Source organism: Odontesthes bonariensis, chromosome 14 (genome assembly GCF_027942865.1).
Source record: "Odontesthes bonariensis isolate fOdoBon6 chromosome 14, fOdoBon6.hap1, whole genome shotgun sequence".
Lineage (NCBI taxonomy): Eukaryota > Metazoa > Chordata > Actinopteri > Atheriniformes > Atherinopsidae > Odontesthes > Odontesthes bonariensis.
Window position 1 is genome coordinate 29642964 of NC_134519.1, and position 25319 is coordinate 29668282.

The window sequence follows — 25319 nt, forward strand, 5'->3', positions numbered from 1 at the left end:
TTCTTCAGAACAAGGCAGAACTGTCTGTTTGAGCTCACTTCCTAGCCCATTTGTCTCAGCCACTCTAAGCTGATCCCTGCCATCTACACACAACATTATTGAATTATCCTGGATTGCCCCATATTATGCTGTATTCCTCCCACTGGCAGCCCGGTTGACTTCAGTTTTACTATCAGCCTAACTAAAAACGAACAGCAGCTGGTCAGGAGAAACTCCAGGAAGACATTTGTTTTTATAAAGTGGATATGGAAAGAGCAGCTTTGTTTTGCTGGAAGTGGTTCTTTTCCTCTCTGCTTTGGCCCCGAGCCGTGGGCCCTTTCCACAGCCCGGCTGGTAGAATTGAGAGAGGATGTTGAGTGGCTGTCAACTGGATCCACTGGCAGTGAGAGCGTCCGGCCAGACACTGCACAGACGTCGCTGTCGGGGCGGCGCACGCTGCCTTTACCCGGCTGACGTCAGTCGCCAACAGACCACAGGACCTGTGTTACACTTTCAGACAAACTCCCTGCCCATTGCCATGGCAGCCTGGACCGCCACCATGGAAAATGCTTGCCTGTGTCTGTGGAGTGTTTACCATAAACAGTTTCCTTCTCTTTGATGGATGGAAGTAAGGACGAGGATGGTTCAGACTCAGGTTTCCTGTAGTCATGCGTGGCCAAAACGTGCGAATGCTGTGTGTTTCACTTCAGTTCATTAAACTCAAGCACCGCCTGTTCTGTCCTTTCAAGGAATTTTCACAGCGATGGAATAAGTGCCTTCTGGGAACACAACTGTATAATATTATCATTAACAGATGCAGTGAATTGCAAATCTCATAAACGAATATTCTATTCACAATATAACAGTGAGACGTCTTACTCTTCATGAAAAATATCAGGTCATCTTTAATTTGGTGATGACAACGTGTCTCAAAAACGTTGGGACAGGACCGTGTTCACCACTGTGTAGCAACCCCTCAGCTTTTCACAGTCATGCTCCACAGTCCTTTTCACTCGCATTTTGAGTTTCACAAATATTTTCAGTTGGATTTTTCTTCTACAAAGCCTTGCATGCAGTATGTGGTTTAGCACTGAAATACGCAAGGCCTTCCCTGATAGGAGCATCTGTTGCTCTGAAGACTGCGCACGCCTTTCAGCACTGACGGTGGTTGCCAGCTCCACAGGCACATCTTTACTTCTGAGGGACTCTGCCTCTCTAAGGTGCTCCTTCTTTTATCCAATCAAGTCTCTGACCTGCTGCCAATTAAACTAATGAGCTGCAACGTGTTTCTTCAGCTTTTTTTTTTCGCATATCCTGATTTTTAAGCCTTTTTTTTCCCCGTTTCCAACTTTTTTGAGACTTGTAGCTGCCGTCAAATTCAAGATGAGCTGATATTTCTCATTAAATACTGAAAATCTCGCTTTCAACATTTTTTTTTTTTTTTAGAACTTTATAACTTTGATCTTTGGTGGTCAGAGGAACGCAACGTGATCACCTGGCAGAAATGAGCTGGGACCAAATGGAAGTAAAAATTTCTCAAACCTCTGAAGAATTCTTTGAGAAAAGTAACTGAGCGCCACACATTCTAAGTAGATTATATCGCTAAACGTTTCGGTTAAATCTCCAATCTACTGTTTTTGTAAATTGGAATCTGTAAAAATCTCCTGTTTATCACGTATTTCTGATTGTTACCTGTTTTGGTCAAGCCATGGGAGAGTGAATGCCCTGAGGGCCCAGCACATAGCATCCCTATCTCTACCCTTCCTGTTTACATTGCTGGCTCAGTGTCCAGCAGCGCTTTAGCTCAAGTCTGACGGAAGAGAAGTCGGTGCTGTCACTGCGGGGAAGTGACTGAAAGCTCGATAAAGTTGTTTTCCTCTATCTGTCACTCCTCGCTCTTTTTCTGTTTCACCCTCGGTGTTGCAGAACTGGAACCGTGACGTCAACAGAAACCACATCATTGGTAGGTTGTAGATGCATGGTGGTGTTTGTGAGCGCTGTTCTGAAAGCTGAGGGAACTGTAACTGGTATTTAAGAGGGTGTTTGACAGAAATTCTTTCTCCAATACGATAACCTCAGACATTGGTCTGGAGTCGCAAATCATTCATTTTCTAAAAAAAAAAGAAAAAAAAAAAAAAGAAAGGCTGGAACAGATGGCTTTGTATTGATTGAGCCCTGGTGTCAATGCCATTCAGTCACAATCAAACAGCCTAAATCCACTGAGAACTCAGTGGCAGGTTCTTCAATGCATGAACTGCCAAGTACTGAGTGTGCTGAGTGAGGTGTTGTTCCAACATGTGCTGATCTGAGTTGGATAGATTTAGAGGAGCCATTATGTTACTTTTTTTGGTTAAAAGTTGAATTCAAGTTTAAAATCAAAATTTCATCCAATGAGGTCCCTGCAAGACCATGAAAACCCAATAAAGCACCTCAAGCCTGCTGCTCGGATATTTTGACAACAGGCTCTTATGAATGTTTCTGGTTGATTAGCTTCAGACCATCTGCGTGCTGTTAACGCAGCTCTTCTGTCAGGCTTCTATTTACAGGCTCTGAAATCAGCACAAAGCCACTCATGTATCATAACACTATTGAAAAAAAGTGAAACCGGTCCTTGACACTAAGCGACCGATGTGACGTCTGTCAGTCAGGGTTCCATCCGCACCACAGCACAGAGCCTGCTGTTGTTGTGCTGGTGACGAAATATGTCACCCGAGTTATGTGGACAGTTCACAACCCAAGCGCTCACTTAATGCCTCGAACAAACTGGATCTCCCCCAGTTTTCTTGAGAAAAACAAAGACAATCCAGGGGTCACCGTCTTTGGAGCAAACGAACAATTACAAATCTGTGCTCAGCCTCGAGCCTGCATGTTGCGTTCAAAACTACGAGCAGCCAGAAATCTGGGTGTCACTGAGTGTCACCTCAGACCTTAATTTCAGCTGCTCGGGTTCTCACTGAGAACAGAAAAGTGGATCACGTCACTCCAGTTCTGAGGTCTCTACGATGGCTGATGATGAGTTTATTTTAGAATACGTCTGTTGAGTTGTTCGAAGCTTAAATGGTTTTGGGCCAAAACGTATTTCCAATCTTAGGCATTTTAGTTAATTTGGAACAGGACTCTAATGACCGAACTTTTCCCTTGATTTCGTCCTTTTCATTGTGCATTTTGGGTTCTCTGTGAGGCACTTCCAACGGCCTCGTTGCTGAATTGTGCCGGTGTGTTCCGTAAAACCTTTGCTCAGCAATCAGTTCAAATAAAACAGACATCACCCCGACCAGAAGACTCTGTTATACATGCCCATTTTAATAATCAGATAGAAAACATTTGTTGAGCACAACATACACCATTTTAACAATATACTGTGAGGAAAACACTGAAAAAATACATTTGAAACAATGCTCTACATTTCAGCAAATATCCCTACAGCTATACAATGACCCGTCACCGTACTCGATGCGCTGCAGTTCATGTCCAGCTTTCAGAATCCGCCAGGAAGAAAAGACTAAAAAGCAGCAGCAGCGGCACCTCGTAGGAGGCGATGCTGGCCGAGACTGTACAAACATGTCTGGCTTCTTGTTTAGGTCTTATAGCAAAAATACCTTTACGAAATACAGACGAACCACCAAGTTCAGCCCAACTGTGATCTGACATGTGGTAGTGCTTATAAATAAGAACAAATATACGGCGAATATTAGCAATCAATATTATCATATACAAGGAAAAGGTAATAAATACACTGTTACTGTCAGCATAACTAAACAGCTGGGTGCGACAAGATTGTGCAACTCTCACCACTCAGACACACACACACACACACACACACACACACACACACACCCACACACACACACACACACACACACACACACACACACACAGGAGAAGAATGTGATATAATGAATCCAATCTCATCACACATGACCACACATTGGTACCTTTAAGGAAGTGTCGGACGGCTCTGCAACCAGCTGCAGAACCGTCCACGCGTTCAAGGTGCTGCGATTAAAAACGACGAGATGTTCGTCTGTTCCGTTTGAAACTGTGCGCACAGTCTTACAGGAAAAGCCAAAGCTCAGAATGAGTCGCCATGGAAAGCGTATTCAGGAGAACGGCACGTCGCTAACCACAGCAGGTGCGAGCCAGCCGATGGAAAGGGGGGGGAGGGAGGGGCCGTTTCCCACATCAGAGGAGACAAAACTGGGGATTTTCTCTGTGTATGTCATGACGTTGGCGAGAATTTAGCCAGACAAGCGGCTCTTTGTTTGCCTCGAGGAATGCGGGAGGTTCTGAGGAATCAGTCCGGCGCTGTACCTGTACGCCGGACCCGTAATAAAAGTGACTTTTCAGGTTTTGCGAGGTGGCAGTGAAATCCTCAAAGTGCTTTGTTTTCTGTTTTTTTTTTATTTGTTTGTTTTCTTACAGAATCTTTGGAATTTAAAAAAATAGCTTTTAAGGAATCTCATCCAGAAGGTATTTCATTGCTTATATAAGGAATCATTTGCTTTAAAAAAAAAAAGAAGAAGGTATTTGTGTTAATCAGATCAAATGATTTGGCTGTACATGGATCCTTCTGTGAGTCGTCACTGCTCTCCTCGCTCTTTGCATTTTACGGCGTGCCACAAGGTGCAAACTGCGCTGGGAAGCCAACTGATTTTTCGCTTTCATGAGAAGAAGCCTCTGCTATTGCCTGAACATTAGGAAGACTGTCGGACACACTTTTACCGCTACACGAATGGGTTCAATAAATTATAAAAACACTTACAAAAAGATGAAGTTGTAAAAAAAGAAAAAAGAAAAAAAAAGGCACAGAAGTTCTTTTTCTTTCTTTTCTTTTAAAGACAAGTGTTAAAAAACTTGTGCAAGTTTGACTTTCCCCAGTTCCCAGATTCATACCATCTGGTCAGACTCAGCCGAGCCTCTGCAGTCCCTTCTTTACAGAACAGAGGTCACAATCTTCCAGCCCCTTCTAAAGGATGGCCCATAAACTGCCACAGGGTTTCCAGGCCTTGTGTGCAGGGGTGCCCCACACTCAGTCAGACCCTCCGAGCCAGGCAGCTCCAAAGAGCCAGATTTGCAGGATTGCTCCACTGCAATAAAATCAATTCAGCCAAAACCGCCGCTCGCTACGAAAACCAACAGTTCAGCTATGTTTCCTCCGGGTAGATGTCACGTGTCGCTGTTTCTACCGGTTCTGAGCGGAGGGAGGATCCCTGACAGATGTGTCCATCATCCCCCTGTCCCTGTGTCTTCCTCGTATGTCCTGGTGGTCCACTGTGAGGTCAAACTGAAATTTGCCCTCGACGGGGCCCCCCTCCGTGTCCCCATGTGGGCCTCCTTCTCCATCGCTGGTGGAGAAAGGAGGAGAGGGGCTCTCGCGGATCATGCTCTGGTACCAGTTCCTGTTGTCCTCCAGTGTGTCCAGGATGTCCTGGGCATCAGGGTGGACCAGGTCGGCCCACGTCTCCCACAGAGGGTGGACGATGTAATCTATGAAGCCCACCTAAAAGAAAACAAAAAGCAGGGGGGGGACGTCAGTAAAAGTGAGATAAGAGAAGGATATGAATTTTCATTTCAGGAGCTCCACGTCTGTGCTCCCTACCTGAGTTCTCTCCACCGAAGCCGTTTGTTTGTCACACATGGGGCTGATCTCTATGCCTCTCTCCTTCTCTTTTTCTCCCTGGTAGAAGAACTCATCCATGATCCTGTCAGTCCACTGCCGGTACAGATCCAGAGGCTTGGTTGGGTTGCTCAGGTCTGCACAGTGAACCATGTTACGCAGTACCTACAAAAAACAAAAACAATAATCAGCTATTTAAAAAGCTGTTCCTCTCTGATGTATATCAAAGCTGTTTATCACATTAGTGGGAATAACGTGGTTCCTACCTGCATCCGGTCTCTGTAGTCGTCCAGCAGCAGGACCCCGGAGCTGGTCACCTTCTTGGTCTCCACCATGGTCTTCAGATTAGCCAGCAGGCTCATGTGCTTCGACATGTCAGTTGCCAGAACCTGGAGAACAGAAAGACATTTAAATTGATGTGAGAATAGATTTTCGGATGGAAGTGATCAAGTTGCCAAGACTGCAGTGAAAAGATGAAAGAGGCAGACTCAGACAGATCGGCAGACATTTCCTCACCATGTCGATGACCATCTTCCGCAGAGCCTGCCTCTGATGCGGGGCCAGGTTTTGGAAGATGTCGCAGTTGTCTTCCTGCAGCAGCTTGAAGCCCACAGCCAGGTGGTGATTCTCCAGCACTGAATCATCGTTGTACATCAGAGCCAGCTCAGAGTCTGAAAGCAGAAAGCGACAGAGAGAGAAAAATTCAATGAGGCCCAATAGTAACAAACATCTCTCATCTTTGATATGACCAAATACAGCGTTTCTGCCCATTTCTGTGAATGGAGACTAAATAAAAAGAGTGGTGTTGAATTTTTAGATGACTCACTGATGTTGATGAGAAACTGGTTGGACACTCCTGGGTGGTCCACGTCGTGAATGGCGGCGGCGAAAATGGTTGCCAAGATCTCCAGATCAGTGAAGACCGCCTGTGTTTAGAGAGAATAGAAAGTGATGAGCCTCACGGTTAACAAAGTGGCTAAACAATGTGAGGTATGAGACAATGATCCGCCCACGTGTTGGCATTCCCTGTGAGCTGAGTTAATGTCCGTCACCCCATTAAATCAGAATAATAGTGAGTGTGTTGGTGTCACATGTTTACGGGATAACTGCGCCTCGAGTTATTCAGCATAACAGGTAACAGCGAACAAAAGTAAAAGTCAGCAGTTTCCGACCGTGTCTGTCGCTGAAGGTTGACAACAAGGAAGCAGAAATACTTACATCCAGGGCAGGCGTGGACAGGAGGATGTGTGTGGACTGGGCTACGTCGGCCGCGTGCAGGCTGTTGTGGTAGGCCACGTCCGAGTGATAGAGGCCCTCCAGGGTCAGCATGTACGTCACAAAGGTGTCGGTTGGAATCTTGAACTTCCTCATCAGGTCTCGCTCCTGCACGTGCCCACAGACGAAGAAAATTAGAAAAAACGATCCTCGCGACAAGAAGTAACTCAAGATGTCAGCAAACACAGCACGTACATCAGCTTTTCTCAAATCAAATTCCATTTTTTGGAACCAAACTATTGATCTATGAATCATGAGCAAAAGAAATGTCCACACTGATATGAGTGTGTCATGCCCTCTATAACAGTGTGTGTACAGTACTATGCGGAAGTCTCGAGCTATTCCCCATTTCTTTGTACATTGCCACAAAAACAGAAAATCCAAACGACAAGCTTTCTGTCATTTCTTTAAGTTGTCTTTAGGAATAGTTCTCCAGGACATCCCAAAGCTCTTCTTTGGATGTCGGCTGCCTTTTGTGTCGTTCTGTCAACATGATCCCACACTGCTTCAATAATGCTGAGGTCTGCGCTCTGGGGAGGATTCATCCCTCCATCAGACCTGTTGCCACTGATTTTCAGTCCACTTCTTGTGTCATTTGTCACAGCTCAGCCTTTTCTCCCTGTTTCCCTTCCTTAAGAACGGCTTCTTGACAGCCACCCTTCCATGGAGACCATTTCTGATGAGGCTTCAGTGAACAGTAGATGGATCGGCTGAAGGTCCAGATGCCTCTCTCAGGTCCCGTGTCAGGTCTTTGCTGGATTTCCTCCTCTTTCTTAAGGACATCACTTTCAGATCCTGTATGTCTGCTGCAGATTGTTGAGGCCTTAACACTTCCAGTGTTGTCCTCCACTTTCCTAAACCTTTTTAAGGACACACTGCACCCCATGCTGAGATATACCAAGTTTTCAGCTAATAGCTCTTTGGGAATTCAATAAAATTCAATTCAGTTTATTTATATAGCGCCAAATTACAACAAATGTCATCTCAGGGCACTTAAATAATACGGTCCAATTCAAGCCAATTGGAGTTCAATTCATCACCTTGTTGGTACAAAAATACTCTTTTTTTTTTTCTTCTGCTAAGTTGTTTGTGAACACTGGTTCATCGTTTTAGTTTTTTTTATGCTTGAATGATTCACAGATCAGTGTTAAGTATCCTTTTTAAAAAAAATAAAAATTACAAGAAAATCTGGTGGCTTGGAAGTAAAATACAAAGAAATGAGGGCCGGCTCAAGACTTTTGCACAGAGCGTTGAGACGGTGGACGTTGAGGATAGAGAAGGGAACTGACCTGAAAGATTGTGTACATGGTGCACGTGAGCGGTTGGTTGTGGGAATGTTCGGCCACTTTGAAGATATTCAGTCCCCATTTGTTGATGTCCTCCAGGTCCTGTAAGTGAAGCCAGAACTTAAGCATCTGAGCCAGCGAGTCACCAAACACCAGAACCAGATATCGAGTTAAAGCTTGTATATGTATTTTTTTTGACTGCACCATCTTGTCTCTTCACTGACCGTTGAGAGCAGCTCCTCCTGGTCCGTCTTGACCCCAAAGCGATTCACGCTGCTGCCAGAGATGCTGGACTTATTGATGCGCCTCCTCACCATGCTGACATCGTTGCTTATCCCCCCAATCTGCTCGTGCATCAGAAGCATCTGGCGCTGCTGCTGCTGGACCTGCCTCCTCTTCCTTTCCCTGGACTTTGGAACCGGACAGGGAAGCTCCAGCTCATTCTGCTTGTCTGTAGAAAATAGAATTAGAGACATAAAAAAAAGGAAGGAGGGATGATTAAAAAAAAAAAAAAAGCAGTTTTCAGTTCAGCTCAGTTGCTGGGGGTTGTTAGATAATCCTCCTCGCTCGTGTTGCCACTACACCGAGTAAACAGTGAACACGCGGTAGGCGACTTCTCACACCTCCGTGACAACACATTCAAGCTGCCGTGACAGTTATTTAATGAGAACAATCCCTCACTTTCTGTCTCCATCGCTAAAAACAAGCTATCGCTGAGCAGCAGTAAAGACTGAAAAAAAAGGAATGTCATGATGAAAAAAAAGGGGGTCAGGAAGCGCTAATGAGATGTTGTGGTAATCAGACACTGCGGCGCACATTCTGTCAACAGTTCAGAGAATAGTGGAAAGATGGCTCATTCTGAGCTGAAATGTTTAGAGGAGGGACTCGTCGGTGTGCGGGTCTGTTGGCTGCATGAGATTTAGTCTCTCCGTTTGCTGAGTGACATCTCACACATGCTGCAGGCAGACGGCCGTATGCATGTGTGCCAGTGTGAAACTCCCGCCGTCTGTATTTGTGCACAATGTGCACAGCGGTGATAACAAAAAAAAAAAAAAGAAGAAAATCTGAGCTGCATCCCCCACAAAGCCGAGGAAGATGATGTCTCTCCCACCTGACAGGTGGTAGATGCACTGCAGATAAAAGAGCTTCGAAGATAAACTGAGCCGTGCTGTTGTGTTTGTCTCCCAAGGCAGTGCTTTCTTCTTTTCCATTGTTAGGAAAGGTTTTAGTTTTTCCACCATGCATCCAGCACCCTGTTCCCCTCCCTGCTTCCTCCCCCCCCCCCGTGTTTTGTTATAGATTTGATCTGCTGTGGGACAGAAAGATGGACGTGTGATGGTTTGGGGGGGAAACACTGCTGTCCTCCTGATGGATAATGCAGTGTCTGTATGGCCCTAATGCACAGTGTGCACACATACATTCAAACAAACACCCCCCCTTCATTCCTCCTGATCCCTTTAGATCCCAGTATAAAAGCCCCCCCGCCCTCCCATCATATGTCTCTGCTGTCAGAGCAAGGGGATTCGGTTTCACTCCCCCAGACCAGATCAAACTGGTTTCAGAGCAGTGTTGCAGACAAAACTACAAGTTTATCCAGTACTTAGCGGACGCTTTAGGTAACCTTCCAACATCTGGCACATCAGGACAGCTGTTCCTGAGTAACGCTGGCTCACTGAAGCCTTACAATGCAGTCATTTGGTGTGGGTGAAGGCGCGCTGCAGTGCTTACCTAAGAAGGTGTTGGAGATGTACTCAGACACTTGGTTGCCTGAGCGACTCATCTCAGACAGGTGGCTTAGCTCCCTGTTCAGCATCCTCTTGAACTGGGAAAAAAAAGAAAAAAAAAGATGAAACATTAATTCAAATTGTATCTCTGAAATTGTTTTACTGTTGTTTCCAAAAAAAGAGAACTGAAGCATTTCCTGTTGTTTTGCACAGAGGACATGTCTCATGGGAATATGACCACAGTTTGTTTTGCTTTTCTTGTGCCATGTAAGGTCTGCGCACATACAAAAATATACAAAATCCTGTGTAGTGTTCTTCCAGTCATACAAAATGCTGCAATGTGACAGACATATGCAACCACTGAGCAAGAGCAACATGACCAAATCAGTTCAAGACAACCATACGTATTCAAGTCGGGAACGAAAATATTACAAAATCCACATACGAAATCAGAGACACTTCACCAGCTCCGGGGGAAAAGACATGAACATAGACTGTGTGCACACATCCAATCTCCTCTGGGACACACCTTAATGTATCCCCAGGACACGGAGAACAGGTAGTTGGCCTCAGGCATGGTGCTGAGCGGTTCTGAGCCCCTGGTGCTCCCCAGCAGAAGCAGTGAGTGCTCCTCTCTGAGTGGATCCCCAAGGCTGAACTCAGCCCTACAGCCCTAAAGCTCAAGGCGCCACCAAACCACAGCCTTCCAACGGCCGACTGCGAGAAAAAAAACGCCCCGGCTGCAGTTGCTGGAGAAGGGCTGTGGCAAACCCCTACATCCTCTGCCAAATGCGCCTCCTCTTCGCCTCATCCATTGTTTTCAAGGATCGCGAGCCACTGCACAGAGTGATGGAATCCCCCTTAGATGCAATCAATATTTATCTTCCTTTTCTCTTGTTCCAGCTGCGTCTGTCCGTCTCTCTAAACCTCCGTCTCCTCCTGAAACCATCCGAAAGTTATGCAGTGACATGCAGGGATGGAGCAGGGTCCAGCCTTTCCAAGCCCAGATGGAACGAGGCAAGGGAGGAAAGGCAGGCGACACGACAGAGAGAGAAAAGGAAAAGAGGAGTGGTAGAAGGCAGAGAGAGGAGGAGGAGGAGGGGGGGGGGGGTGTGCTCAAGCTGTAGAGTCCCCTGTGGCAGAGGGACTGGTGGAGTCTCTGGCTCTCTGGCTCTCTGCCTCTCTGCCTCCCACCCTCTGTTAACACTGAGCCGTGCACAGCACTGCAGACAATGAGAGCTTGGAGAATCCCCCACATCTTCCTCTCCCTTTTGAGCGATTTTTCTTTTGCTCACTCATGTGCTCATCAAGCCCCCTCCCGCTGAGTCTTCACATTCGCCCCCTGCTCAGTAATGCAGAGCAGATGCAATGCACACTGCGCAATTTGAGCTTTCAAAGCACCGAAGCGTTTATGACGAGCGTGAGGAGAAAAGGGGGTCCTCCAGATTTGCCTTGGTCTATTTTATCATTTTAATAAGTTGCGCGCGTTCTTGCTCTGTTTGTTGCTGCTTTTCCAAAAGCAGCAGTTATCTGCGTTTAAGACGAATGGGTGATGATGGGAGGCGAGCGGATAAGAGACTTGTAAGTCTGCAACTCCCCAAAACGGCATCGCCGCCTGCATTGGGAGCCTGAATGCCATGGCAACAGAGTCACATGGCCCCCTCCATCATTCCCACGGTGGTCCCCACTCTGAAGAGACTGCGTCACATCACATCCATAAACAAACAAGGCATTTATAACCACATATCCGGGTGGGCACGATCAGGAAAGAAATTCAAAAATGACAAAAGATGCGATTTCTGTGAGTGCACTCTGAAACCTGACTGCATGAAACCTACATTTTATTAAGAATATCGTGTAATTATTTCCTGAAAAAGCAGGACTACCTTTACATGCTAAGAATAACGATTAAAAAAAAAATAAAAAAATCTAATGCCATCATGCCTTTTGCCAGGTGCTGTTCCCAACGCTCGCAATGGGATCTTTTTTTCTTCAAACTAAGCCAGACGCTCTGGTCTTCCCAGCTGCCTAATAGCAGTCAAGCAGAGAGCCTCCATCCTCTCGACTGTGAAACTCAAATACAGCTTTCAAAGAGCTGGCTGCACTCATTACGCAGACTGCCAGAGGCTGTCGGTAAAAAAAAAATCCAAGAAAGTTCACGGGAATGAAAAAAAAACATTTAATTAGATAAAAAAAAATCTAGCTGGGAATGAGTCAGCTTTTCTAAGTTCAAAAGGGAAACTGTAATTGATTCGTTAAAGTAGAGGAATGGTGCTGATTTGAGTGACCTACAGAGAGCGAATTAAGCACACAGCTCAGTGCCAGTAACCCGGGGTCATGTAGTTCATCGGAGACACACACACTCAGGGCATGCTGACAGGTCTATGAGGACAGATTACTCAATGTGTGGCGGTAACTCATACATCCTTTTGCGTGAGCAAAGAGTTCTCATATCCAGAATGAAAGGTTAACGTAGGAAGTTACACAAACAAAAAAAAATTGAAAAAACCCTGTGGTAAGATCAGAAGTACTGAATTAAATAAGATCGAGCCGGAGCCACTGTCTCACCCGCCCCCCACAAAAAAGTCAACTTATAAGACATGATATGATATAAACTGAGCCATTATACCTAAATATAGTGGCCAGTATATTCCTGAAGTAAAATTCTAAAAGGACAGGAAATCCTCAATATGATTAATAAAGAGAGTACTAAACAATTCTCAACCGTGTTTTTCCTATGATTTAAAACAATTAATCTGTTCTTTAAACACAGTCTCTACACGGCCGACCACGGTCCCACAGCACAATGTAAGCTCTTCAAAAGTTAACTCACCTTTTTCCAACTTGTTAGCAAGTTTTTTGTCTCCTTTTCAGAACTTAATCCCATTGTCATTTTACAAAAACCAAGCACAGTGCTAAAGAAAACCCGTAGAGGTCCAAGAGCAGTTACTGCTGAGGCTGTCTGAGATTCTGCCTGCTTCCTCCCTCTATTCTGGTTTCTGATGTGGCGTCAGGCAGGAAACATATAGCGATAAAGCTGAGCTGAGTGAGTGGCCTACACAGTCTGACTGCAAGTCCAAAGCTCCTCCCTCCAACACAGGCCCGAGCATGCGTCTCCACCTACTTCCCTTTAACTTAATAGAGTAATTCACTGAGGCCGTTTACATCCTGCTTCCTGATATGCCCTCAGGCAGCAACCTACAGACACACTTACACGCCACAAAAAAAGTCCCAGATTAACAAGTTTAGAAGGCAGCCACGCTGACATGTTCAGGTGGAATATCACAATGTAAAAGGATGAGTCAAGTTGACTTCACAGTCACACTTTCAACCTGAAGTGAAACAGCGATACAAACGGGATTGCACAGGAACAGCTTGACATCATAATGGAATAGCATAGCTGTCCAAAGTGAGCCAATACTGCCTCTGTGTAGCTGTACACAGTGTCAACACACAGTGGAACGTACCCTGCAAGTTTTCACAGTTTGGCAACAGCAAAAAGACACATTTCCCGGAAGGTGTTGATGAAGTATTTCTGAACAGTTAACAGTAAATTACATGTCTTCTGTTTATATTCCTCATTTAGCTCATTTTCCTTTACAGAGATGACAGAGGTAGAACTCTTTTTAATTACAATTAAGCGCCATAATCACCGCTGCAGTTCGTCTGATCTCCTCTCCACCCGCTCAGTCAAATGAGATCATGGCACTATAATTTCATGTCCATTACGCCTGCTGCAGCTACAGACCCACCACTACATCTGTTTCAATAATTTTGTCATTCTTTCCCCTCTGAGGATGGCGGTGCTTCAAAGCTGAAGTGACCACTCGTGAGTTAAACTTTCCTATGCGCTCGTCTTTTGCTCGGGGGCTCGCTCACACGCTAACCCACAAAGCGCTAAACGCCCCTAACTGGATTCAGATGGCAGTGTTTGCCCAAGGCCGCCACCAGCATCAGCATGGAAGTGTGGCGAGGATAATGATAGTGAGGGGCAGGGAAGCAGCTCCCCGCTCTTAGGTCATCGTGACCAAGCAGGCGGGCAGCAGGGTGTGTGGTCCTGTACCCCCGGATGCACCTGTGCCCTTGGACGGAGAAAACGGAGACAGCCTGGGTTTGATTGTGGGTTCGATTACATCCTCTGGGTGAGAAAACGGGCCTATTGTTAAAGTTCATGGCAAGTGCCTGCAGATGCTGCATAAATGGAGAAAAAATGTACCTATTTGATGTCAATTTTGAATTCTAAAGGTAAAATTGAAGAATAAAATGCTTCTTTCCATTCTTGCACAAGCGCACAACAATCTGGAACGCTGATAACAACTAAACCGTAACAGGATAAACCGATGACCTCCACACTTTCCAAATCAACATTGGTCAACAACGGTTCTCTCTCTGGGCTGCCAGACGAGGAGGCTGCCCTGCTGCAGGCCTGAAGGACCTTGCGTTCATTGTCTTTTAAGTTCCAATGATGTAGAATCAACCTGACTGCCTGGTTAAAGCATTGTTATTGTCATCTGGTAACCAGGGAGTATAGCATAGAAGGCAGTGAGGGGGGCGCACAGGAAAAAAAGAGACAGGAAACCTGTGTCACGGTCACAGTCACCCATCATGGTCTGACAACATCCCTCCTGATCCCAATCCTCCCCCAGACCACAATGTGGAATACAGACGGAAATGGACAACACCTCCCTTGGTGTTTATAATCTGATGCCGCCATGCTGTCTCCGCTGTCTGAGGGAGGTTGACTAATAATGTGCGGCGCATTGTTACAAATGTAATACGCACGAAGAAACACTCGTGTGTATGAAAGTTGACTGGAAATAATTGGTTCCAAGCAGCTGCTTTGTTTCGTCTTCTAGAAGCTCACGGTGTTTATTTAGACTCAGTTCAACCGAATCGGATGGCAGATATTTTCAGATTTTCAAAATAACAAGCTGGATTTATTTATCTGTCAGGCCAGTTTATTGGAAAGGAGTCTTCATCTTTTAAGCCATACAAGCAGCAAGTATCTATTTCATATTTCCCATTTTTTTTTTTGAGTTTTATGTTTCCACAAGAAAATATCCAAAGATCCACGTGATCACATGAATGAGGTGTATACTTGATGTCGGTGTTTTCTAGAAGACTGCTGAACTTCTGCTTATTTTCACTTCTCAGAGACTCCACCTCTCTTGTGCTCTTTTTTTTTTTTAATATCAAGTCGTATAAACAAGTTGCTATTAACCTAATAAGCTGCAACCTGTTCCTCCAGCTGTGTCTTTTTTAGGACACCTAAACTTTCTGAGATGTGTGGCTGCCATCAAATTCAAGATGAGCTCAAATTTTCACTATCTCAAATAAAGTAGTAAAATGTTTCTACATTTGTTTTTTTGTGTTCTCGTATCAATACGACATTGTTTCATGAGATTTGCGAACCATTGCGTTTTGCTTTTATTCACATTTTTACTCAGCATCCCAGCATTTTGGAATAGGAATTGTACTAAATTCCTGCAAATAAGGACATCCCATTACCATATTTGTACTTGGTATGAAGTACTTATTAGAGTTTGTTAGCTTGCTAACATGGAAAACAAATAAACTTTACAAACTTAACTTGCCAGTTTGAGCATATTGGGTAGCGGATTGTAGCATTTAGCATTAAGCTCAGCTTTAATTCAGTAACGTACTCCATCTGGAAAAGCCTCCGCATAAACAACAAATACTTCCAGTGACCAAGTTTGCTCACTTGCCAAGAAGCAGCAAAAGCAATTCTAGCTTGCTTATTTTTCAGCTGGACATGGTTTGTAAAATTATTTTTATTTAATGCAACACACAGCAGTCGTATAATGCATGTGACCTTGTCTATTCCACTGCTGCTGTAGTGGAAACATATCAAACAGCTTGCCGAGGCAGTGCACATTTATCAGTTCCAGGGAATATGGATGACATTTGATGGTTGACAATCATAACTCCGAATGTTCTGCATCTGATTTTCGTGTTGAAAACTAAAGGTGCCGATTAAAAGTTAGCTCTAGAGGATGGCAAACATCTGTCAGGTTATAGGGGAAAAGACCAAGAAGGATGAAAGGCTTGGCGCCTTGCTCTCGCTGTTTTAGCAGCTATTACTAGCAGTGCTGTAGTAGCTCTGCAGGTTTATGATGACGATGCTCATTGCATGCGTATAAGCAAGAAAGCCACATGGAGTCTGACATGAGTGTCGCAGAGCCACGTATTGAATATGGATCCAATGCTAAAGAGACAAGACAAGAGGGAGAAAAAAAATCTGAATTTGCATGATACATGATAACATTTCTGTGTCCACACAACCCTGAAAAGATAATTAAATATGAGTCATATCAACTGAAAAATATCAGGTTTTAGTCACTGGTATGTGAGTGCAGCAATAGAGAGCACTGATGACCCATCATGAGGTACCCGTCATAACTATTACTCACTGGATAAAACCTGAGGTAGCACAAACATAAAGTCAAGTCAACAAACAGATCTGTATGTTAAACCTGACTTTTCATGATGATATATAAATGGAAGAAGTGTTCCAGGACAACCAAGCCGATATCTACACCATATTAAAATGACCAACACATCTGTGCACGGTTAGAATTATGCTGCATATAGCACTACAGTGCAGCCTGGTTCTATAATATGGCGTTTCTACTGAAGCAGGTCATCCAGTTCCATGGAATGCAGGCAGGAACTCTCCAGTCTTGTATGTAAAACAACTCAACACAACGCATGCATTTTTTTCATTGCTTACAAAAGATCCTTAAAATGATCTGCCAGCTCATACACTACCACAGAGCCGCTGTTGCTTTGCAAATGCGTCAATGTGGCAACAATCATTTACATTTTACATAGACTGTGCAAACGGACAACCACAAAGCAACACAGCTATTACACAGATACATACAGGACTGTTAATAAATAACATCTCATCTCACCCACATGTCTTCTGACAGCAGGGTTCAGATTATTAACAGTGATAATAATTCTGTATTGTTGCAAAGCTATGAAAATCTAGGGTTGAACCTGTAATTATACCCGGAATTATACCGATTCAATCCTTGATTAGAGTCAACTTTGGTGTGGCAGCATGACACCATTGTGGTTTTTCAGGGTCTTGTAGTGATCGTTGTTTCAGTAGGTAGAATGAACAATGGCACAATGAAGCTTTCATAAGAGCTCACAGTGCATATAGATATGCTCACAAATACCAGTTATGAAAAGCAAAATGCTATTCGCACGACAGCTTTCTAAAGTGAACATTTAGGGTTCTCTTTGTGTTTAAAAAGAATCATCAGAACCTATGAAAACTTTTCAAACCCACCTCCCAAAAATCAGTCAGTGTGATAGTTCCCCTCTTTGAAAAATGCTTTTTATCAGGGTTCCTTACAGGGTTCCCTTTCTGTTACGAATGCAAAGATAGAATGTTCTGCTTCTATTACAACCACAGTGTTGTATGTATCAATGTAAAACCTAAATAGAAACTTAACAAACACACTGTTGTGAGATTTACATTCAATACATTGCTCCAGTTGTCCTACCTTATTTGAGGCCATGTCGCTGACGGACCGGTAGGTCTGGATCGTCTCCAGCTGGTCCAGACACCAGTCCAGCTCCTCCATGGTCTCCATGGCCAGCTTTTGATAGGATTCATCTGCCAACAGACACATGGACACGTAATCAGGCCCGAGCGGATCCATGTCCATACTCGATCCCCCTGACACCATGTGTGGTGGCCCAGGGGTCCCAGGGTGGCCTGATCGTATGGGGGACTGGCATGCAGGACATCCGGAAGACGCAGAGGAAGAGGGGGAAGTGTGCACACAGAGCTCCTTCATCTTGCTACGCTCTGCCACCTCACAAAGTTAAAGGAAGTTGTATTTTCAGAAAAACGGAGGGCAGATTTACAGTTTGCGGGCTCTCTCCTTCTTGCCTCCTTGTCTGCGCACCCCCTCTTTCTCTCGCTCTTGTGCACTCTTCAACCCCCCTCCCACTCCGTCTGGTTCCCCCACCCCCTCTCAGCCACTCTCTTATTAACTTATCCCCTTCTCAGTAGTGCTCTACTGAATGACTGACTTGCAATCTAGGTAGTCTGCTGCCTCCTGCTGTTGATGTGACTGTGACCCCCCACCCATTTAAACATCTCAACGCAACCTTACTGCCTGAAGAGGATCTTTAGGTGGCAGAAACACATCCAGTTTTGCTTTTTAATTTGCCTTTCATAAAGCCATCTATGTGATACTAAATTCACTAGAACTGTGTGGACAAGAAGTTCAAAGCTACATTTTCACTTCTGCAAGAAAGATTCTTTCTCTCCCGACCACTTTAAGGCTGAACTGCATCAGCAGCGGCTCACACCACCATGCCCCCCTTCTAAACCTCGCTGAGGAAGGAAAAAAAAATATATATCAAACACAAAACTTAGTGTTTGCACAAGCAACACGAGAGGCAAATTTTGACTCCCCAAACTGGAGGACAGCCAGGCCAGGGCTTCACCGTGTGCCAAAGAAACCAATGCGCTTCCTCTTTGACCCCGAACTCACGCAAAACACGGAGTGGAATTACTGAATGGTGGAGTGACCGCTTAGGGCCGTCAGATGTCATCTGTTGAAACAGCTCTACCGTCTGAAGCTATGACTCACACGAGGAAGGCCCCATGGTATTTAAGAGGAACAGAGCGCTTTATAAGAAATTAAAATGAAACGATAAAACAAAAAAAAGGGACAAACTCTGAGACAGGAGGTGATTCAACAAATTTCTGCCTGGAGGGAGGGAGCGAACCCATCTGGATCTCCCCACCTTTCTTTTTCTATGGAAAAGGCTGATGTCTGCTTCATAGGGCTGCACACATGGAAGAAATTTACCCCATATGCTTAACACAACAAGACAGCCAGCATGCTACTCCCCAATTTACGTCAATACATTGGATCAAAGCACTTCAAAGCACAGTGATGGCGTACAGATCTGGAACCACAAGTGTTTAACAAAGAGCTGTAATAAAACCCCAGTCGTGTTGTGCAGTTTAGGAAACCTCCCACTACTGACTGTTATCAGAGCAGTATTACCGTGACCTCTCTGAACAAAGAAAAAATCAAATTTAATCTGAGCTGTTAAAGCTCACCCACCGTTTTTAGAAACCGTGCCACCGGCTCCTCGCCACCGTCTGCACTAGCCTCATTCCTCAAATTTTTTTTTTTTTCCTTTGCTTGAGCTCCAGTGCGGAGACTTCAAAGACATCCTTTGCTATATTATAGAACTGAATGCCAATTTTTGTGGTCCAAACTGTTCATAGGATCCACCTGTGCAAAATTCACACAGGACACAAAGTATAAAGTCAGAGGAGCTCATTGCACGAAGAGGTGAGCTGCTGTCTGAAACCGGGTTTCAACCAACGGGCTGCTGCCTTGGTCCACAGAGGCAGGAGACACTGCCAAGGAAATGTGACCACATCCTGCTCCGTTCCCTCCAATGTGAGTATATAGGGACATTAGGCATTTTAACAGGGAATTGGGAAACATCAAAGGCTTGGATCATCCACACTGTGTGTATGAACAGGTCCAAGGTCATTTTGAAGCTTTACACAGTCCAGAATATCATGATAATAAAATGGTTGATGTGCAGCACAGAACAAAAATGTACTGATTCAGTTTTCTGGAATCAAACCATTTGGCTCCTCCTGTTGTTATTGCTCTTTTCTAAAGAATACCCAGAACTATCACATTTGTTTGAGCTGAAGTTCTAAGTAGAGCAAAGTTATGCCCAGGAACACACGGTGAGCTGATGGCGTGCTGATGGCGTGCTGGACGCATCGTTACCTCTGGTTGATCATAAATACAGCACTAACATCCTAATGGGCTGACATTTCACAGAGTCACCAGTTTAAGGTGGCGTGACGCACTTTCAGTCTGACAAACCTGCTCCCAGACAGCTTGAGGTACTTTTCCAGTCTGTTTTCTTTTTTTCTTTTTTTTTCAGTGGAAGTCAATTTTTCTGGTGAACTCTAATGCTTTGGCCATATGCTGAATGCTGCAAAGAGGACAACAGACCTCAGTGTGCAGACAGACCCCGTCTGCCTCCCCTCTCTCCCTCCTTTCCCTCTATCTCGCTCCCCTCTGGGGCCACAGACCGGCTTCTGTGAGAGACATCAACTGCACTAATGACCAGGGCCGGGTCCAAACCCCCATTCCTGCAGAGATACCTTCCGCTTACATCCACCTCACACTGCCCCTCTCTGTGTTCTCAACCAACCCCTAAACCTGTTTTTCTCCCCGTCTGACTACAGCTTAGTTTGCAGAACTGCGCTGTCTCAGCGTAAAAACAGCCAGTGATGGATGAAGTACTCAAATTATTTGCTCTAATAAAAGTAGTGTGGTGACAATGAGAAAATGTCTACGTACAAGAACATTCCTCAGCTCAAAGTTTTACTGAACAAGATATAGTGAAAAAAAATGTCCGTACTAAAAGTAAGGGACGGAGGCCCTTTCAGTGTTTTACATCTGAGCATATAACACTGGGACATTATTACCATTGTTTTGTGACATTTAAGGAGCATTTTTCCAGGTAGGCAAACCTATAAGAATGTTCAAAAACTACAAAGAATGGATAAAGTACAAAGGGTCTACAAATCACACTTTACCCGTAAGTAAATGGACTTATAGCACTGTGCAAAAGATCTCAGTCCTGCCCTCATCTCATTACTTGCAGCTTGTTCCAAAGACACAATCCCTTGTTCTCATTTCTTTCGTTACATCATTCAGAAATGCCAAAGATGACACATTTTGACAGACGTAAAGTAGAATTTTTGCACCAACAGGGAGATTCCTTAGAGCTATTAAATCAAAGTTTTGACACGATGCGCAGAACTGTAATTACTGTCAACTTTCAACAATGGTTTCTGTTTGTCAGCAGCTTTATAAGCTTGACTTAAAGTTTAGATTGTGGATTTGGACTGTGTTATAGCCCCAGAATTGCCTCTCCAGTTAATACATTTCAGAATTCTCAAGGAATTATGGGACCAGTAATAACTGACGGTCACCTGATGGACCACCAGTTTTGACTCACCACCATCCGATCAAATATAAAAACCTAAGAGCCAAACACCAAAACACATTGATGGTGATGCCTGCACGTTCTCACTGTTGCTCGTTTGACTTTGCAGATCTTGAGCTGAGATGCAGGAGTGTGTGTGTGTGTGTGTGTTGGGGGGAGAGGGGGTGTAATGATTCACCTTTGTTTAATGATTCACCCCTGTCTCACCCCCAACGTACGTCATCTTATCACACGTAGAGGAGAGAAAAAAAGGCTGCAACAAAGAATGAGGGAAAAAACCAACAACTGGGGAATTAATCTTACTGAAGCATCAAAGCAAAGGGCTGCCTCGAGTGTACAATACAGGTGAAGAGTCAGCTCAGAACACACATGGTGGGAAAGCTTTCATCTTTGAGCCAGACTTCTAATTTTGCCATGTTTTATCTTACAGATACATAACATTATATTTAAATTTAGAAATGTTATCTTTAAAAGTAATTGATAAGTTTTAAATAAAGCCATCTCAGAGGTATATATTCAAACAGTACAGATACAAAATAATCAGACTTTTTTTTTTTTAGAGAATTACACACTGTATGCACGACTTGCTGCACATGTTTCTATTTCCTCAGAATATCAGTGACAGCATAAAGTGGCAGTTCCAGGAAACTAAATGTGCTGTGCTGAATGCGACCTGTATGTGCAATTCTGGTGAACCCGTATCTGATCCTTAAACCTTTTACAAGATATATCAAGACAATCAAAAAACAACAAGAAAAGAGTAAAAGAAAGCGATGACTGAGACTGATTTGGATATGTTATAAGTGTGTTGGACATTTAAAAATCAGTCCAACCCCGAAACCACGCAGACAATCGTCTTCTGTCTTCTCTCACAAACAGCCCTCACTGATTATGTTTTTGCATAGTTTACAGTTGTGCCATAATCTCATCACTTATCAAAACAAAAGGCTTCAAACACACACATTCACACAAACACTTCATTAGAACCTGTCTGATAGCTCCTTCACAATGCACCATGGAACTGCCTCGGCATGGGCCGCAGTGAGGGATGGGCCGCAGTGAGGTTTATGACTGTGCTGACGTCAATGACATAATTCAAATACTTAACCAGGCTGCACGCTTCCAGCCCGCCAGATCCTATCCTCTGGCTGTGGGCCCGGAAAACCTGAAATGGATTCCTGCTGTGGAGCAGAGCGGCTGTCGCACGCACGAAGGGAGCGAACTGAAAAGGAGAAGTCGAGTCTGCAGCCGTCAGTTTGTGGGCAACTCTCTGTCTGTGTGCCAGTCCGTCCGTCTTTTTGTTCAAAAAGTTTATATGTGAAACGATAAGCTTCGTCAAGCGTTCAGTTAACAGTCTAAACAGGATCAAATCATTCAGGACTGTTTTGCTACAAATTAATCTTAACAGCGCAGACTGAAGTCGACCCTTACAGTTCTGTAAAATATGCGGCGCACACTTCAGAACTTCACAACTTCAAACGAGGCCATAACTCTCTGTCGCGCATTACTCTTCGATATTCAGCCTTCTGGTAAATGGACACAAGTGATTTCCTTGCTTTGATCTGTCAGAACAGCCAGTTTCAGATGTGTCATTCATTACTTCTCCTTTAGAGCATGTTTACAAAAGGAGACAAAAGACGAATGAGCACGAGAAGAGCATTGCTCATTATGTGTGGCTCCACTCCCTGCGCAGTTTACCCACGGAGTCACCCATTTAGTTTCAGGGCAAACGATGTGTACGTCTGCTGCGCCTGATTCATCCTATTTCATCCACGGCTTGAAATACGTCAGATTCCTTGGGTAATAGGCTCACTGGGCATCTGGTCTGTCCTGCAATGAAAGAACTACAGTTCTTAAAGTCAACAGCATGTTTTGAAAGAGTGCGAAACTCTTTCTCAACCTTTGAACACGTACAATGACACTCGATGAGTGGGTATCAAACGGAACAATTTTACAACAAAATGATAACTTTTGGAAGAACTCGGTGTTATAATGTAAAATGATATAAATGTGTCACAATTATCGTTTCTTACCTAAAATGTCTAAACAGTCTAACCTTGTAAGATTTATAGAATGAAATAGAATTCAACTAGCACCTTAAACAATGTTTTGCGCCACAGTAGGAGTCCCACCACAGGCAAAGGCTCAGCACAGCTACAGTAAAAGCGCCATCCTTCTAATAAAGCATCGAGGACAGAGAATCGTGGTTCGGGGCGGCTTTGCTACCCTGTGACCTGGAGGGCTTGCAGCCATTAATGGAACAACAAATGTATAACTTGACAACAATATGCCAGGGCAGCACAGAAGTAAATCAACAACAGAAAAAAAAAACAAATCATGTTTTCTAACAGCGGTGTGACCCGAGGACGGCTGTTCATTAAAAGCTCCAGAAATGTCCACGAACTGAAACAGTTCTGGTATCAAATCGCCCCTCACTGTTGTGCAAACAGCACCAACAGCGGAAGGAAAAGGAGGTTTTACTGCTGCTGAACCCAGTTCCGCCAGTTACTAAATTCTGTGACCTATTTTTATTTGATTTATTTTACAAAGCTACACTGTGAAGAATGACTTGTGTTTTTTCTTTTTCTTTTCTTTCCTTTCTTGCTAAGACTAAAATAGGAGAACCGAGGCCACTGTCATAAATGTGAATTAAAGTCTGCAAACATCAACTGTTGAATAAATTAAGCATTGGGGCCAACACCTTTCAAACATTTTGATGGTGAACACAGATGTAACTTATAAAAAATAATAAGTATTCAGTAGTGATTTAAAGCCTTAGAAATGGCTGCCTGTGGAATATCTCCTGAAAGAGGAAAAATGCACACGTGGCCTTCTTTGTCCACAGCTCGAACTTAAGCGTTCATTTTCTACAGCAAGTGTGTAAACATTAATCTGCGTGCGCCATCAAGGTTAACAGCCCCTCCTCTGAGGAAACACCACGTCCCCTGCTGTGTCTGTGACAATGCTCAGCTAATGCCAGTGATAACCACCGGAGATTAATCACCAAACCCCGACGGCCAAAGACGTCACGCTCAAACCGTTTTTTACGCAAAAGTGCTCCTTATCAGGAATAATATAGAGCAAAGCCTACAATCTGAAAGAGCGAGGGAAGAGAGAGCCCTTTGTTGGCCGCCAGCTCACGAGACCGTGCGTTTGGTTTGTGAATCATAAACGGCAAACTCGTAGAAGCAACCCTGAAATCCCCTCACGTTCGGGGAGTAAGATCTTTAACAGTATAAACAGCCCGCGGTGACGCATTTGCTCCTCAGCAGATTTTATTTGTTTCATTTTTTCATATCCACCATTTTTGTGTTTGAGGCCTCTAATGCACTTTCACCCACTGACCGAGGTCATGTTTCTGCTCTTTTTGACAATTTTATTTAAGTTAAGCTTCCCTGCTGCGGCCCACTACAAGGCTCAGCCTTTTCTTTCTCTTCGCTAAACATTTTGATTGTTTCCTTTGATTTTCTGTGCGTTCTTTATGTTACCGGGTCCACTCCAAAGTCCTACATGGAGGTGTTCAGAGTTTCTAAGAGCTCCTGGATCTATCGTGCCCAGAGAAAGACAGGTACCGTATCATTTCCACCGCTGGGAATACCAACTGAAAACAGACTCAAAACAGGAAAAATCTGTTCTCCTCTTCCGGACAAAGAGTTGAGGAAAATCAGACAAAAAAGCAGCACAATGAAGGTATGACAGCGTCTTTCATTGTGATATTGTTCATGAATGAACTCAATAATAACCTTTATGTAGTGGCAGGTGTACGGCGTGCTCTTTGTGTGCTCACAGATGGCCGATGTAAAATGCAGCCAAATGCAGTATCCAGCATCAGCGTTTCAGAGTTAATCATATTTGTTTTTCTTATTCTATCTCCTCAATGCGTCACGGTGGAGGCCAACGAGGCGACTTCACTCGTCAGCGATTACTTTCAGAAGGTCAGGGCCTGAGAGAAGTGTGGAGGAGCAAGGACAATAAGAGACTCACTCGCAGTTGTCTTGTGTTTTTTCCTGCTGTGGGACACTCCTCACAGCCCATCTGTGCTGATAGGAAGTGCAGAGCACCCATGTGCAGGCTGTACTGACGTCAATTGGGCTTGAAGAACCAGTACAGCAGGAACCAATATCCCAACCTCCCTCCCCACTTCTTTCACTTGTTCTTCCCCTCTTTTACTTGTACCTGATCTGAATCTGAAACTATTTGGTATTTCTGTGTTTTTTGTCCTCTTCCATTCCTTCTGCTCATAAACAGTCGATGCATGGGAAAGTTTCTGTTGCTATCAAGCCCGCAGTTTGTCGTATCTCAGAAGATTACAGCTGCTATTTACACCCGTGAAAAAGCTCACAGATAATAAGAGGACGTGGTAGTGGTGTGCAGTGTGCACGTGGAAACTTG

The 25319-nt window shown here is 44.3% G+C and overlaps 1 protein-coding gene across 3 annotated transcripts in view; it reads right to left on the minus strand.

Annotated features, from left to right (window-relative positions):
• Nucleotides 1-3261: 3261 nt before the first annotated feature.
• LOC142399335 (3',5'-cyclic-AMP phosphodiesterase 4B-like) overlaps nt 3262-25319 on the minus strand; it is a 49601-nt gene continuing 27543 nt past the window's right edge. For all 3 annotated transcript variants that reach the window (XM_075483946.1, XM_075483947.1, XM_075483948.1), the window contains 10 exons: nt 17420-17532; nt 9886-9979; nt 8382-8608; nt 8161-8259; nt 6815-6979; nt 6423-6522; nt 6113-6267; nt 5863-5985; nt 5579-5761; nt 3262-5479 (listed from right to left, as the gene is read on the minus strand). In XM_075483946.1, the coding sequence (XP_075340061.1) occupies nt 5162-5479; nt 5579-5761; nt 5863-5985; nt 6113-6267; nt 6423-6522; nt 6815-6979; nt 8161-8259; nt 8382-8608; nt 9886-9979; nt 17420-17532 (1577 nt within the window). In that variant the 3' untranslated portion in view covers nt 3262-5161. The remainder of the gene's footprint in view (nt 5480-5578; nt 5762-5862; nt 5986-6112; nt 6268-6422; nt 6523-6814; nt 6980-8160; nt 8260-8381; nt 8609-9885; nt 9980-17419; nt 17533-25319) is intronic.